General features: G+C 35.0%; 1 protein-coding gene across 6 annotated transcripts in view; it reads left to right on the top strand.

The window, feature by feature from the left end:
* The first annotated feature begins 538 nt into the window (after nt 1–538).
* The window catches only part of LOC104878408 (membrane protein of ER body-like protein), a 55,674-nt gene continuing 41,158 nt past the window's right edge, over nt 539–15,054 (top strand). For 2 of the 6 annotated variants that reach the window (XM_059738124.1, XM_059738121.1), the window contains exons 1-4: nt 540–771; nt 3,236–3,715; nt 11,649–11,696; nt 12,717–13,016. In XM_059738124.1, coding sequence (XP_059594107.1) covers nt 600–771; nt 3,236–3,715; nt 11,649–11,696; nt 12,717–13,016 — 1,000 coding nt within the window. In that variant the 5' untranslated portion in view covers nt 540–599. Of the gene's footprint in view, nt 772–3,235; nt 3,716–11,648; nt 11,697–12,716; nt 13,017–15,054 lie in introns of all 6 variants that reach the window. The other 4 variants (XM_059738122.1, XM_059738120.1, XM_059738119.1 and 1 more) reach the window with 4 other exon arrangements.

Here is a 15,054-nt window from a genome sequence, read left to right as displayed (position 1 = left end):
AGTTAAAAAATGAAGCCGTGTTTGGCAAATGCGGCTTTAGTACAAAAATGAAGCCGCGTTTGCCAACTGCGGCTTTAGTGCAAAAATGAAACCGCAATTCCCAACTGCGGCTTTAGTACAAAAATGAAGCCGCGTTTGCCAACTGCGATTTTAGTGCAAAAATGAAGCCGCGTTTCACTATAATGACGAAAAAAAAATATTTTTTTAATGATGTGGGGTACATGGCATCAAAGAGGCCATTTTGAACAATAGTTTCAAAATGTGCCCGTTTTCAACATTAAGTTTAAAAAATGGGTCCTTTTGACCCAAAACTCAAGTGAGGGAGGGGCACGTGAAATGAGTGAATGTGAAGGCAGCAGCAATTAAAATTAATCATGCTGCTTTGGTCTATGTTTATGAGGTAGGCATACGGGTCGGAACTTTATCATCGTATCTGTAGGTCAGACAGTGATATACCCTTAATTACAGTCATGCATTTTCTTTTACCTTATCCTCACCCTCAATTTCTTTCTCTGTTTTATACATATATATATATATAGAGAGAGAGAGAGGAAGATGAAAGATGATGGAGAATGCAATAGCAGCTGAGTGAGGAAGAAATGGAACAAGCGAGGCAGTGGGAGGAAGTGGGTTTGAGAAAAACAAGGTCTCAGAACCACGCCGCCGTCCCCCCCGCCCCCGCCGTCACCACCGCCACTGCCACCGCCACCGTCACAAGAATCGAAGATGAAGTAGTATTTGAAGAAAGGGTTGATGTGGAGGATGGTAGAGGTAAGGGCTCCTCTCTGTATCTGTAAAGTCTTCAACTTTTGGGTGTTTTTGAGGAATGGGGCGGATAGAGAGCAAATGAATGATACGGGTTTAAAGTGCACCTTTGAAGGAAACAACTTTACCAATCCTTCAATCCAAGGGGACCAAAATGGGATGGGATCTCTCTTTCAGTTCAAGCCAAAGGACCTTTACCTCGCTGACCCACATCATACTTTTTCTTAATTAAGGTTCCCAATTATTATTATTTTTAATTTAAAAGACCCAAAATTTTGATATTAATTGTTTTTTCCTTGTTTGCATACATTACATTTTGTTTTCAACTTGAAAATATATGCCAGCAACTCTTCCCTCTTTTCCAATATTTTAATTATTTTATTACAACTTACTAAAGGACAAAAAGGATCACGTTTAACTGCCTTTTATTTTATTTTATTTTTATGATTGACTAAGATTTAGGCAATTTGAGTTTAATTTAACTCAAAATTATTATTTTTATAATATTTATAATTTATATAATCCAAAATGATAATATTCATTTTACATGTTTTATTTTATTTTTTTAATTGTTAAAGAAAACATATGAAATTGTACTTATATACATGCTTTTTGATTTTGTTATGGAGATAGATTAATTAATTTATTTTTTATTATTTTATTATATTTGCATGAGATGTTATTTACCATTTATATTTTGACATACATCTATAGAAAAAAGCTTGAAAAATAACATTATGGGTGGGTTCTACCTAATCTAAATTTGATTTACAAATTAGATAAATAGGCAAAGGTTGGTAGATGGATAAATAAATAGAGCGGCAAAGGTTGAAGAATTTATCTTTGGGATGGCTAAAAAATGTTCTTGATTTAACTTAGTAGTAAGTGTTGATTTATTCATTTTTAGTGGTTAAGCACTAAGCACTGAAGTCTTTGATGCCCGTGCCATCTTTTAGCTTTCCCAAAAAAAAGTAGAAACAACATGTTAAACAACTAAAAACTATTTTCTGTTTGTAAGAGAACATCTTTTAATTATTTTCTATCGTGTTTCACTTGTTTTCTTAAGACTGTTTTAAAAAATAATTATATAAATATGTGGAATGATTAAAAATAAAACACTAGATATAATTTTTTTTTAAAACATATTTAAAAATATTAAAAAGATTTTAGGTTTTTAAATAGACTTTTATTTTACAAAAATTAGAGAACAAATTTAAAAAACTGTTCGTAAAAACTATTTTTTAGAATTGTTTTAAAAAATAGTTACCAAATAAGTCACTCCGCCTGTTTGGTAACTATTTTCGAAAATAGTTTTGAAGAAAACGTTTTTGAGAATAGCTTTTGAAAATTGTTCTCTAATATTTTGTAGAATAGAAGTCTATTTAGAAATCTAAAATCTTTTTAATATTTTTAAATATGTTATAAAAATAATTTTTATGTCTAGTATTTTATTTTTAATCATTTTACACATTTGTATAATTATTTTTTAAAATGACCTTATAAAACAAGTAAAAATAGGAAAAAACAACTAAAAAATATTTTCTGAAAACACTTTATTTTCTACTCTTAAAATAGTTTTTTGTTGCCGAATGTGTTTTCCTAATTTTTTGGTCTAGAGATTAGAAAATCGAAAAAAGTTGCTAAATAGACCCTCAAGCTTGATGATATTTTTTCTATAAAATTAATGAAATTCATCATAACAAAAAACAATGAGATTTTGGTATTATTTGAATTGATTGAAAAGCCAAAAGTCTTTTAAATGCCTATTTAATTAAGAGTACGTTTCACAGTGATTTCAGGAAGTGTTTTTAATCTTTCTAATACTTGAAAAATAAAAATTTCCAAACATGGTAGAAACATTTCCTAGAATCACTTTGGCTTTTGTAGGAGCTATTCTATATTAAATAAAATTATTTTTGAGTTATTTAAGAAAATGAAGAATCTCCTGTTTTCCTACCCTCATAACCAAGGGGAGGAACCGCGTTCAGGAGAAGAGGCTGTCATGCATCAATGCGTAAGACTTGTATCCGAAATCTTTCCTTTGTTGCCTTACGTAACTTTCTGCTGCTCCTTATTGGGAAAATGGTTAGTTTTTCTGTAATGGTTTTCAGTTTAATTTACCAACATGTTATGCATCTCCTCGTTGTTAGGAATGGGAATGGGGGTGAATCAAAATGCCATGTGGAAGACAAGATTGGGTTTTAGTTTGTATTAGAATGAATTTGAACTCTTATTCCAATTTCTAAATTGAATGGATTTCCCATTCCCATTTCCTATTCAGACACTTCAAGCATGCCTTGAGTGGTGAATAGACAGGGGTGATGACTTGTTTATTCCTAGCTTGCAAATTTGTCATCTTCCTTTAGTTTTCCTGTGATTTATTGCTTCATAAGTACCTATTTATGGTCATGAATTTGCATTGAAGAACAAAATTTCTGAATGCAATGTTTATTTTGTTGCTTGATGGCAGGTGTGATCAAATTTGGTGACACTGAATCTTTTGTTCTTGAGAAAAATTCTAGTGATGAAGGATTGGATGTCACAGCAAAGATCACTGACATTCGGAAGAGTCTAAGCACTGTTATCAACCATCAAAATGGAGAAAACATTAGGGATGAAAGTTTGCCTTGCAATCTTTCAACTTTTGATGAGTCATATGAAGAACGAATCACACGCTTCAAACCTTCTGACAGTGAGATAATAGAACGTGCAAGTATTGATTTAATAAAAGAAACTGATGAAGAAACAGAATTTGAACTTGAGAGGTTATTAGAGAAGCCAAATTCACACAAGTTCTACTGCCCTAATTGTAATGCATGCATTGAAAAGATTATTCTTCTTAGGAGAGAACAGGAGAGGCTTCTTGCAGCTGTAAACAACCTTGAACGTAGTGAGCCCATTGAGACGACATTCACATGCACATCATGCTACACCTTTCTTGTTTTCATAGGTATCATTTCATCTCATCCTTGTCTAAAAGTTACTTTTGCTTCTGGTTGTCTTGTTTACATGAGGAATCTGTTCATATTTATTGATAGTATTATTTTTGAAAGTACTGGTTGAATTTCAAATACAATATTAACATATTGAATAAATGTTTCCAGTATTTCTGAGTGACAAATCACTATAAATATAGGACTCATTATGTTGGGTAATGCTTGTCATCTCTGTCATTTCATCACTATAAGAGATTGAAACTTCATGCGTATTCATTTGTTTCACAGATATTGTAACTAATAGAGCTGTAGGTAAGTTTTGGATACTGCCAATGACACATTCCTAGAATGTGTGAACTCACCTTTCTTTATTGTGATCATGGAGACAACCCCCTTGGAGTTGGATCTATGTTTGAACACTCTGAGAATCCCAGTGGAAATAGATGATAGCAATGGTGCAAAGTTGCATGATTTACAGGTATGATTCCAAGAGTTAAATGAGTCCTAAGTCTTGCTATCTAAGTAGTAAGACCATTGCTACATGATGAACATCAATACACCAGAAACTCTTAGAAATAATTGAGTTGAATCATAATTCCAAAACCTATAAGATTTTATTGGGGAAGATCTCAATTTTATTAGGTTTTCCAAAAAGAAGTTTGGGTTTGAGGATTACTAGAAGGATGAGAGCCTTTCATGAATGGCTTAGAGATTGTGGGTTGGTAGGCCCTCTTAGAAGTGAGCCTTTTACCTCATCAAATATGCAGGAGACACCGGTTTGTAAAAGGTTGGATAAGTTCTGGATCTCAATGGAGTGGGTCCCAATATTATCTAGGAAGTATTATGGACGTTTATTTATGACTATTGTGCATCATGTTGGAGATAAGATTCAGGTCTAAGGCTGGAAAGGCACAAATTTATGCAAAAACTGAAGTCGATTAGAAGTTTTATTGCAAGTATAAACTTATTCTGTTCTTGGAGAAAGGAAAGCTGCAATAATCAAGGATATTGGAAAAATTGATACCACTGAGGAGATGCATCAGTTGATGGAAGAACTCAGATATCTTAGGGTAGAAAGAAAAGTTTAGCTGGGAGATTTTGTGAGGAGGGAAGAGATGGGAAATGTCTAGGTTGAAATGGTCAAGAGGGGGACTACAATTCTAAGGTACTTCTCACTGGGTGGCTAATAGGAGGAACAAAAAATTGATTGCAATTTGTTCCCATGATGGATCAAGGAGAAATCCAGATTGTCAAGACTTAATCTCTAGGGAAAATGACTAGTTTTCCTGCTGCCCATTATAATAGGCTAAAGAGTAAGACACCTTGAGGATTGAAGGTTTAGAGTGTGCCCTTATCTGAGACTAGTGGCAAATGGGTGGAAATAAGTTTTCAAGAAGAGTAGATTCTGAAGACGATTTTTCTTAAGGATAGAGGTAAAGCTCCTAGACTGATGCTTTTTACAATAGCATTTTATCAGGATTGTTTGTCAATCATGAGAGAAGATCTATTAAGAGATTTTGAGGAAGTTCACAATAATATGACAAAAAATCAAAGCACTAACTCAGCCTTCATCATGTTTGTCCTGAAAAAAAAGAAAGAAAGTATTATTGAGGTTAAAGAATTTAGCCCCATCAATCTTGTGTATAACTTTTAGAAGACTCTCATCAGGGTGCTGTCTATGTGTCTGTGCTTTGTATTCCATGAGACTGTCTCCTTTTCCCATTGTGCCTTTGTTCAGGGTATAGAGGCTCTTGATGCTGTGTTAATAACTGAAATCATAGATGAGAAGCAGACTGAAGGAAGAAGATGTGGCTTTCAAAGTGAATTTTGAAAAGGCTTGTGATTATGTGGATGGGATTTCTTAGATCACACTGTTTGCAAATGAGTCTCAATCCTAGGTGGAGGAAATGAGTACAGTGTTTTCTTTTATCTATTAGCTTTGCAGTGCTAGCAAATGGGAATGTCAAAGACTTGTTTAGGTCCTTGGGAGGTCTTCATCAAGGTGCTCTTTCACCCTTCTTATTCATGCTTATGGTAGATTCGCTTAGCAAATTGATATCTAGATTTGAGGATATGGTCAAATGGTTGACTTTTAAGTTGGTAGCGGTGGGTTGAGAATGTCTTACCTCCAGTTTGTATATGACACAATTTTTTTCCTCAACAAAGGAAGAGTACACAAACTTTGGCTGATCCTTTAACATTTTAGGTAGTGTCTAGGCTTTAAGATTAGCATTAATAAAAGCTTCTAGCTAGTATTAGTGTTGATTCTTACCACACAAAGAATTTGGAGCTTTTATGGAATTGAGATAGAGTGATTGGCCCCTTACATTGGTCTACCCCTTGGAAGGAACCTAAGGGACGATCATTTTTTGGGATCTAGTGGTTAAGAAAGTTTATACATGGTTGTATGGTTGGTGGAAGCCATTTGCCATTATGAGGCAGGATCACCTTAATCAGCACATTCAGAGACAACACAAAGTTAAAAATTTCAGAGATTTTTTCTGGTTGGGGATCTAGGGACAGTTGGAAAGATTACTTTGTTAGGAAGGACCATATTGGCTAGAGCTTTGATTGGTAAATGGTTGTGTTGATTCCTAGAGAGTGTTTCTTTATGGCACCAGGTGCTTTTAAGAGTATTTAAGGTTTGTATGTCAAGGGTTTGGATACCAACATTGTGGGTTGGGAGCTCTCATCATGCCATTAGAAGCTAATAACCAAAATTTATCCTGCTTCTATTCATTGTATTGGTCTCATGTGCGTGAGTGGTTATTCTATTCTGTTTTGGGAGGACCTGCGGTAGGGATATCAACCCTTTTGTCTTCTTCTCCCTTGCCTTTACTTCTCTTTGTGTTCAAAGGGTCTCTCTGTTGTTAAATTCTAGTCCTTTCTACATGATTCTCTCATTTTTCAACTTCTGAGAAATCTGTTAAATGGGATACTTGACCTATCAGTTCTTCTGTTATCTTTATGGAGTATCTTCCTCACTTCAAGCCCAGCTTGATGAAAGGTTTTGAGGCTTGTGCCAAATGGTTCTTCCTCTAATTTTTTTTCCAAGCCCTTTTGAAGTTTTTCTGAAGTTGATGTTTCTTGTGCCTTTTGAATTCTAAACAAACCTCTTCCCCACTGAAAGCAGAATGCCTTCACTTTGGTTGGTGGTTAAAGGCAAAATACAGATAATATACTTCAGTTATGGGGACCATATATGGCTGTTAGCCCATATCATTGTGTTGTCTACCTTTTTTTTTGATAGGAAATGATAAAGGAATATTGATAAAAAGGAAGTATAAGAGAAGGATGAGGAATCCTCCCACCAAAGAAAAACAAAACTACAAGGAATCAAATATAAGAAAATACAAAGTAAAAACAAGCAAACTCTCTAGTTACACCAACCCATTGGGATTACACACCGCTAACCAATCAAGTTGTAACACGTTAAGGGAAATCCCCTTAAAAACCTTAGAACAAAAAGCCCAAAGAGAAGCAAGGAAACGAATAGAATCCCAAAGGTTCTCTAAATTCCTTGCTTTATTCTAAAAAATCCTTGCATTTCTTTCCTGCCACACCACCCAAATTAAAGCAATGCACGTGGCTTGCCATAAAACAATCCCCCCCTTAGAAGATCCAAAACCATTAAAATTAGTAGATAACATGTCAAAGATGCTTCTTGGGGGGACCCAATCCGTCTTTGCTAATTGAAATAATCTGTGTCACAACCCCATCATCAAAGAGCAATGGAGAAAAAGATGATCTATCGTTTCTCCATGCTTCATGCACAACTTACAAATGTTGGGACTAAGTGCTTTGTAGGGTTTTCTCAACTGTAGCAAGTCATTAGTATTAACCTTCTTGTGAGCCACTAACCAGACAAAGGACTTGACTTTGAAGGGGACTTGAGAATTCCAGACAAACTTAGTAGGGAAAACTGGAGGCAAACTAGAAAACCAGGATAAGGCAAGAAAGAAAGATTTGACTGTAAAAAGTCCTGAAGGAGATAAAGATCAGGATCTCATATTTGGAACTGAAGGTGATAAATGTAGACGATCAAGAGACTGCATGAGCCTTCTAAATCTTCTATCTAAATTTTCTATCTCAGAATCGGAAAGGTTTCGGCAAAAGTTAAAGTTCCAAGAGAATGGGCGAGTAGATCCGAGAATTGAAGAAATAGGAGTATTTTTATCCGTGACTACTCTAAGTAGTCTTGGATATTGGACCCCCAAAGGTTGGTCCCCCCATCATAAGTCTTCCCAGAACATAATTCTATCCCCATCTCCTACCACAAACCGAGTAAACTTGGAAAACTCTTGGGAGACTTGTGCAATAGCCTTCCAAGGACAACGATGTGACCAGCTGACTATATTGTTGGCACCCCAACCATTGGAGTGTGATCCATAAATGCTTAAAATAACCTGATGCCACAGAGCTAAACCCTCCCTACGATATCTCCACAACCATTTCCCTAAGAGAGCGAAATTCCTTATAGAAATCTTTCCAAATCCCAATCCCCCTTTCGTCTTCGGATTACACACTACATCCCAGCTAACCAGATGATCTCTTTTGCCTTCCCCAACCCCTGACCATAAAAAATCTCTTTGCAATCTCTCAATTTTTGCTGCCACTAAGGCAGGAATCTTAAACAAGGAGAGAAAGTAACATGGCATATGGGTGAGACAAAATTGAATGAGAGTTATCCCGCCTCCAAAAGATAAATATGCCTTTTTCCACCCATCTAATCTTCTCGACATCTTCTCAATCACAGGATCCCAAAAACCACAAGCCTTGGGATTCCCTCCCAGAGGAAGACCCAGGTAGAGTATAGGCTCCTAGAAGCCTTGCAATCGAGCATCTCGGCCAACCTAGAAAGATGATTCTGTTCAAGATTAATGCCATAAATATTGCTTTTGTCAAGGTTAACTTTCAGCCTAGAAATATGCCCAAACACTAGCAAAACACTCTTGAGGGTCAGCATATCCTCTTCTCGAGTGCTAGAAAAGAAGATGGTATCATCTGCAAATCGTAAATGGGATACCTTTGTTCTGTTCCTACCCACCCTGAAACCCTCCAAGACATTTATTTCCTCTGCTCTCAATAACATCCTGCTCAATACATTTGCAACTAAAGTGAACAAAAAAGGGGATAAAGGGTCTCCTTGTCTTAAACATCTAGATGCCTTAACCCACGCTTTAGCGTTTCCATTCACTAGGACTGCAAAAGATACCGAGGACAAACTACCTCTCATCCATTTCCTCAATTAAGGACTAAACCCCTTCATCTCCAACACATGATCCAAAAAACCCCAACTCACATGGTCATAAGCCTTTTCAAAGTCAATTTTGAAGACAACTCCTTCCTTTCCTGATCGTCTTTTCTCATCCACTATCTCATTGGCTATGAGAACTGCATCCAAAATTTGTCTCCCTTGAACAAAAGCTCCTTGAGTAGAATGGATAGTTTCGTGAAGTACCCCTCTTAGACGCCTTGCTAACACTTTGGCTATTATCTTGTAAAGACTGGTGATCAAGCTAATAGGTCTATAGTCTGAGATTTTCTTTGACATGTTTTTTTTTGGGAAATAGAACTATGAAGGAAGCGTTAGTGCTTTGATTGATAATCCCACTCTTGTGAAACTCTGCAAACACTCTCACTAGATCCTCCTTGATCACATCCCAACAATCTTGAAACACTGCAATGGTAAAGCCATCAAGCCCTGGTGCCTTATCCCTATCCAACTGAAAAATGGCATAAGAAATCTCTTTTTCAGTAAAAGGGGATTCCAACCTAGACGCACTCTCACTAGATATAAGGGACCAATCTAAGCCTTCAACTCTCCAAGACTCTCCAGAAGGACTCGCGTAGAGCTTTTCAAAATACTTTAAGGTCTCTTCTTTGATGCTCTCTGAATTATTCAACACTAGGCCTCTTTCATTCTCCAACACCTTGATAAATTTCCTATTTTGCCTGCCATTAGCCACTTTATGAAAAAATTTTGAGTTACAATCCCCTTCCTTAACCCATTTCACCCTAGCTTTTTGTCTCCAATGTATTTCTTCCCTCACAATCAACTCCTCTAACTCCCCTTTTCTTAAAGCTCTCTGGACTAAAAGTTCAGGGGAGAGATCCCTTCTTGCTCCAAGGTATTAAAGTTAGCTAAATCGGACAGGATACTTTTTTTCCTTTCATTTAGCTCTCCAAAAGAAGCCTTATTCCACTCTTTCAATTTAGCCTTAGCGAATTGTAATTTCCTCATGAACTTGTGACCTTCCCACCCATTTCCTTGAAACTCTCTCCAATAACTTCAAAAACTCTCCTTAAAACTAGGATGTTGTAACCACATATTCTCAAACCTGAATGGTGTTGGGCCCCACTTGAATGGATTGGTTTCTAAGACTATCGGCCAATGATCCGATGTCCAATTGTGTTGTCTACCTGTGGAGTGGGGAATGTGCAAACTGCTCTCTTCCTCCATTCTCCCCTTGCTTTGCAGTTAGGATAGAGACTTTTTTCGATACCAAGATTAAACTGCATGGCTCCCAGGATGTTTCTGATGTGATGCTCAATTTTTGTTTTTTATTTTCCTTTTTCCAGGTTTTGATAGATCCCTCAAAAAAAGGGCGAGGAGGCCTATCCTAACAAAGTTATAGATTATAGAATTAGAAAGGAATGCCCACATTTTTAATGAAGGAGGAGATTAACATGTAAATTGTGGGAAAATATTTGTTCTCTCCCTTCTCTTTGGATGTCGGTCACCAAGAAGTTCTTAGAAGTTCCTCTTAGCACCATGTCAAGGGATTGAAGTTAGGGAGTTGTGGAGATACTGATTGAATGAGCTTCTCCCGTCAATCCTTTTTATGAAGCTTAATTTTGATGGAAGTTCAATGGGAAGCCCGGGTGAGATGGTTATTAGTGAGTGCTATTTTGTGATTATTGGGGTCAAGATTATTCAAGCTTTTCAGAGAGAGCTGGTGTAGGGTAGGGCTAGCTATTGAGGAGGAAAAACTTGCTTTGCTTGAGGGTCACAAAGTGGCAAGAGGGTTAGGTGTCAGTAAGCTACTAATAGAGAAGGACTTATGACAATTTTGTCTTAGGTAACTAGTGGCCATATAAGGTCTTTGGCAGAGTACTGGGTTTGTCTTTCTCATGGAAGCTTACATCAGCTAATAAGGGAGCCAATATGATGGCCAAGAAAGGAGGCTTTGCTCCTGTTGATTTTATTGGGGATTTCTTTCCCCTTTGAGGTTTTTAAACTCTGTGGGTGGAAAGCCAAAGTCTACATCAGGGACCTCTGATCTTTGTTTCCCTTTTATACTTTGTACATTTTCTTTTCTTCTTCTAAGGATTTCCATCCTTACTTTTTTGTTTTGGTATACTTGCTTTTATCTTATATAGTACAAGCATAATTTCTTTTTATAAAATAGTTGGTAAAAAGCAATCAATTTATTTCTTTTCCATGGATGGTTTGACAAAAAATTGAGGAAAGGAAGGAACACCTATCATTATTTAGTGTTTTTTTTTCTTTATGGGAGTTTATCTAATTTGTTTCCCTTAACTTGCCATCCAATGGTGATGCTTCTAAGAATCTACACCATTTGATAAAGTTTTCTATAATGATGAGAGAGTGAATCTCAGGTATAGAAAGTTTAAAGGATGACTTCAGATTTCCAAGGACCAGGAATTTTATTACATAAAAAACCATAAGTGAATGCACTTCTGTGTTAGACCATTCATATGAAGGGAGAGAACATTATATGGATGCCATCTACATGTCATTTCACCAATAACTTAGCCACTTGGATTTGCTATTATCAAGTTTTCTGTTATTGGAAATTGACCTTCTATATGGCTTGCATGTATGACTATTGGAACTTTCGAGTCCATTATTTCTTTGATTAATTTCAGTATTAGTACTCTTCTTATGGGCTGCAAGTTTAAGTCTTTTCTTCATTTTAACAGGGAATCAACTCATCTCTATTTTCACCCCTAGAAGGAAAGAGCCAAAAGGTAATATATTTTATCCAATTCTTAAATCTGTTAAAGTTTGTATCCATGTTCTTTTTAACAAGCAATTAAAAATATTGAGAAAATGTTTTTATGTTAAATGTTGACATTGAGGAGACTATATTGATTGGTTAAGATTGAAATAAAAGTGAGAAGTGATGCTTCATCATTTTGTTTAGGAAGTCTAATTTGTAGCATTGCTTATATTTTTGTTTAATTCTTTTGCTACTGCCATTAGCTTCTTTACTTTGCACTGGAAGAAAAAGACTACCTCTTGCTCTGAAATTAAATGCATTATAGTAACTGATTCTGTTATCTAGATGACCAGTTGCCTTAAGTGAATCCCCTTTTAGCCCCTGTTGCATTATTCAACAAATTGTCTCCTAGGCACCTACATGGCTGCAATAGCTGTCTATATTCCTCATTTAAATATTGTACCATAGAATCTCATCTATTAGAAATGAATCTTTTTCCTGGATTTGAAGGAAAAACAATAGATCCCCATTTTAGTCATTATGCCAATTGCGGATTCCATTTATACTTTATTACTTTGTTATCACCAGGATATGATCCTTTCAGTTCCAACAATGAAACATCATAGTATTAAGAGAAGCAAATTTATTCTACTCATTTTGCTTTAGTTGTTGTAGTGCCATATTTGCATTAAGTGAGGTTGGGCCCAGTGATCAAGTCTCACCTCCTCTCCTCTTCTCCAAAACTGGACATCCAAAATGATTGACTGTGAAATATCAGGAATGGCCTATTCTTTAATGTATTATTGAATATTATTTATATATGAAATTTGTGGTCTATTCTTTAATATACTATAGAAGATCATTTACTTATGAAATTTGTCTTTGCATTTGTTACCAAGGGGATTCCTATACAAAAAAATGATATTAAACCTGCTCTTTCAGGTGTACAAGGCCTAAAAATGATAATAGGGCCCATTAGTTATATTTGGTATTCAGTTAGATGATATGGAGTAATAATCAAAATGTATTCCAATTCTTATGATTTTAGGCATACTTACTTCATGTGCCGATGTTGGAAGTGAGAGGTCCTGCACGGAAGGAAGTGATGTTGAAGCTTTGGTTCCATCACGAAGTTTGGACATATCATTGCCTGATCAAAGTTATCAGCCTCCATCTATTCAAAAAGCTTCATTGCCTGTCCTTCCATCGGACAATGGAGGACTTGCTTACAATTTGACCCCTACCCTCGAAGAAGTCAAAGAAGATATTGTGGAAGGATCCTCACTGCCTCAAGGTATGGCAATTGATGTCAGAGAGATATCAGAAAATGCAATAAGAAATAAGACAGGTATGGAAAGATATCTAGCTCATGCATTGCATTGGGAATTTATCTCAATTTTTTTAGTATTTCCTTTATATAGATATTATTTTAAGGACAACTTCTTTTAGTGTTTTCTAGTTGGAAATGGGGTACTGAGTCTACTGACTTGCTATTCCTTGTCCAACATGGGTTTGGGTTTAGAACTCTATTGCTATGTTTGGCTTAAAAAAGTACTAAGGAAAAAAAAAATATTAAGGAAAATGATTTTTTCATGTTTGGTTTTATTATGGAAAATATAAAAGAAAATAAAATATAATTAAAAATAGTTAGAAACATATGTAATTTCAAATTATTTAATCTTTATATAAGAGAGTTAAAATAAGTAAAAATGGGTTTGAACTAGCATATAAAAATAATTGATTAACTTTATATCTATTTTTTATTTTCCTTTACTCTTTCTTTCATTCTACTTTTCCTCTCTATTTTCTTTCCCTTGTATTTTCCTTCAAAGTTTATGAGAACCGAACATAGTCTTTAAGAATGGCTGGTTCCATGTTTTTAGTTTTATTGTAATAAAGAAAGTTTATCTCCTCTAATGAAGCACCTTTTGAAAGAGCATATAGTGGTTCTTATGACACTGTTTATCAAGTTTATAGAAATTCTCTGCATGGTTCTTTAAAGATTTTGTTCTAGGCACTTTTTTTTTTTGGTTTTGGGATAAAACATTACTCTGAGGTCTGGCTCAAGTCACAAGGAATTGGTTTGATATAGAAAATTCCAACTTCAAGTTCCTTTTGGGACCAAAACATAAAAATTGATTGTGACCTATCTATCTATATTAAAATGGAAATCCTAAAAGGATGCAAATCCTAGGACATACAAGGTCCTCCCCCTTTGAGGTTTCCATAGCCAATAGTATGATGTTAGTTTGATAATACATGCAGTTCATGTCATCCCATTTTTATTTTATTTTTTTGAAAATGCAGTTTACCCTTGTTTCAAATTAACTCTAAATTAACTTATAAATTAATTCTAGCGAACCTAATTGAAATCAATCTAAACACTATTATTTACTAAAAAGCTAATTTCTAAATAAGCCAATTAGCCTTGAATTAAACTTAAAGCTAACCATAAATGAAAGTACCATCATTCTATTGTCATAATCATCATTGTCCCCATCTTTGCATCTTCATCATTCTCTCCGTCTCTAAAATCCTGATATCCAAATGCCATTATTCAACCATTGTCACCAAATTCCTTATCTTCAAAACCATAATGTCAAAATTCCATCAAGCATCATCTTCATAATCTTCATCAATCTTACCTTTCCTTTTTGTTCCTTTTATTATTATTATTATTATTATTATTTTTGTTGCTGGGCTTTGACAAAATATCTGGTGACTATGGCACATATTTTCTCATTTTATTTGCTTATTTTTTATTTTGTTTTATTCTTCACAGAAATTCTCTAGTCTTTTAAACAAATTTTCTCCTTTTTTTAAATTTCCTTATTCTTTTTGTTATCTTCTTTGAAAAAAAAGGAAAAAAAAAATCATTTTTGTTTTAGGTTCTCCCATGGTTCTCATCTCTAGTGGGAAGAATTTATGTCATTTGTCTATTTTTTTTTTATATATATTTTCTGTTTTATTTTCAACTTGATGGATTCTATCTTTACGTTCCTCTTATTATTCCTATTTTCTTCAAATTTTTTTCCTGAATTTTCTTCTGTTGGTCTTGCCATGGCTATATGAACTCTTCTCCATGTTACCTCAACCTAAACTCCCTCATTTTATTTTTCTCTATCTAAGGTCCATCCACTTTCTATCCCCAAAATCTGCTTCCCCTTATCATCCTCCCTCCAAAACCTAATTTCATTTCTTGCTTTCTTCTTAGCTTCCATTGTCATTATCATCTAAGGCTTTAATTTCATCTCCAAATCCTTTTGGTGAGTGCTAATTCAAAGATATGCTTATTTTTCTCCACAACCAAACAAGAAAGTTTCTTATATTTGATTTTTGTTTGCTTGATTGTTTGTTTGTTTTTCTTGCTTTTTTTTATTTTGACA

The sequence above is a fragment of the Vitis vinifera genome, chromosome 7, assembly GCF_030704535.1.
Source record: "Vitis vinifera cultivar Pinot Noir 40024 chromosome 7, ASM3070453v1".
Taxonomy (NCBI): Eukaryota; Viridiplantae; Streptophyta; class Magnoliopsida; order Vitales; family Vitaceae; genus Vitis; species Vitis vinifera.
The sequence above is the reverse complement of the archived record's forward strand: the minus strand, read 5'-3'. Positions and strand labels throughout refer to the sequence as shown.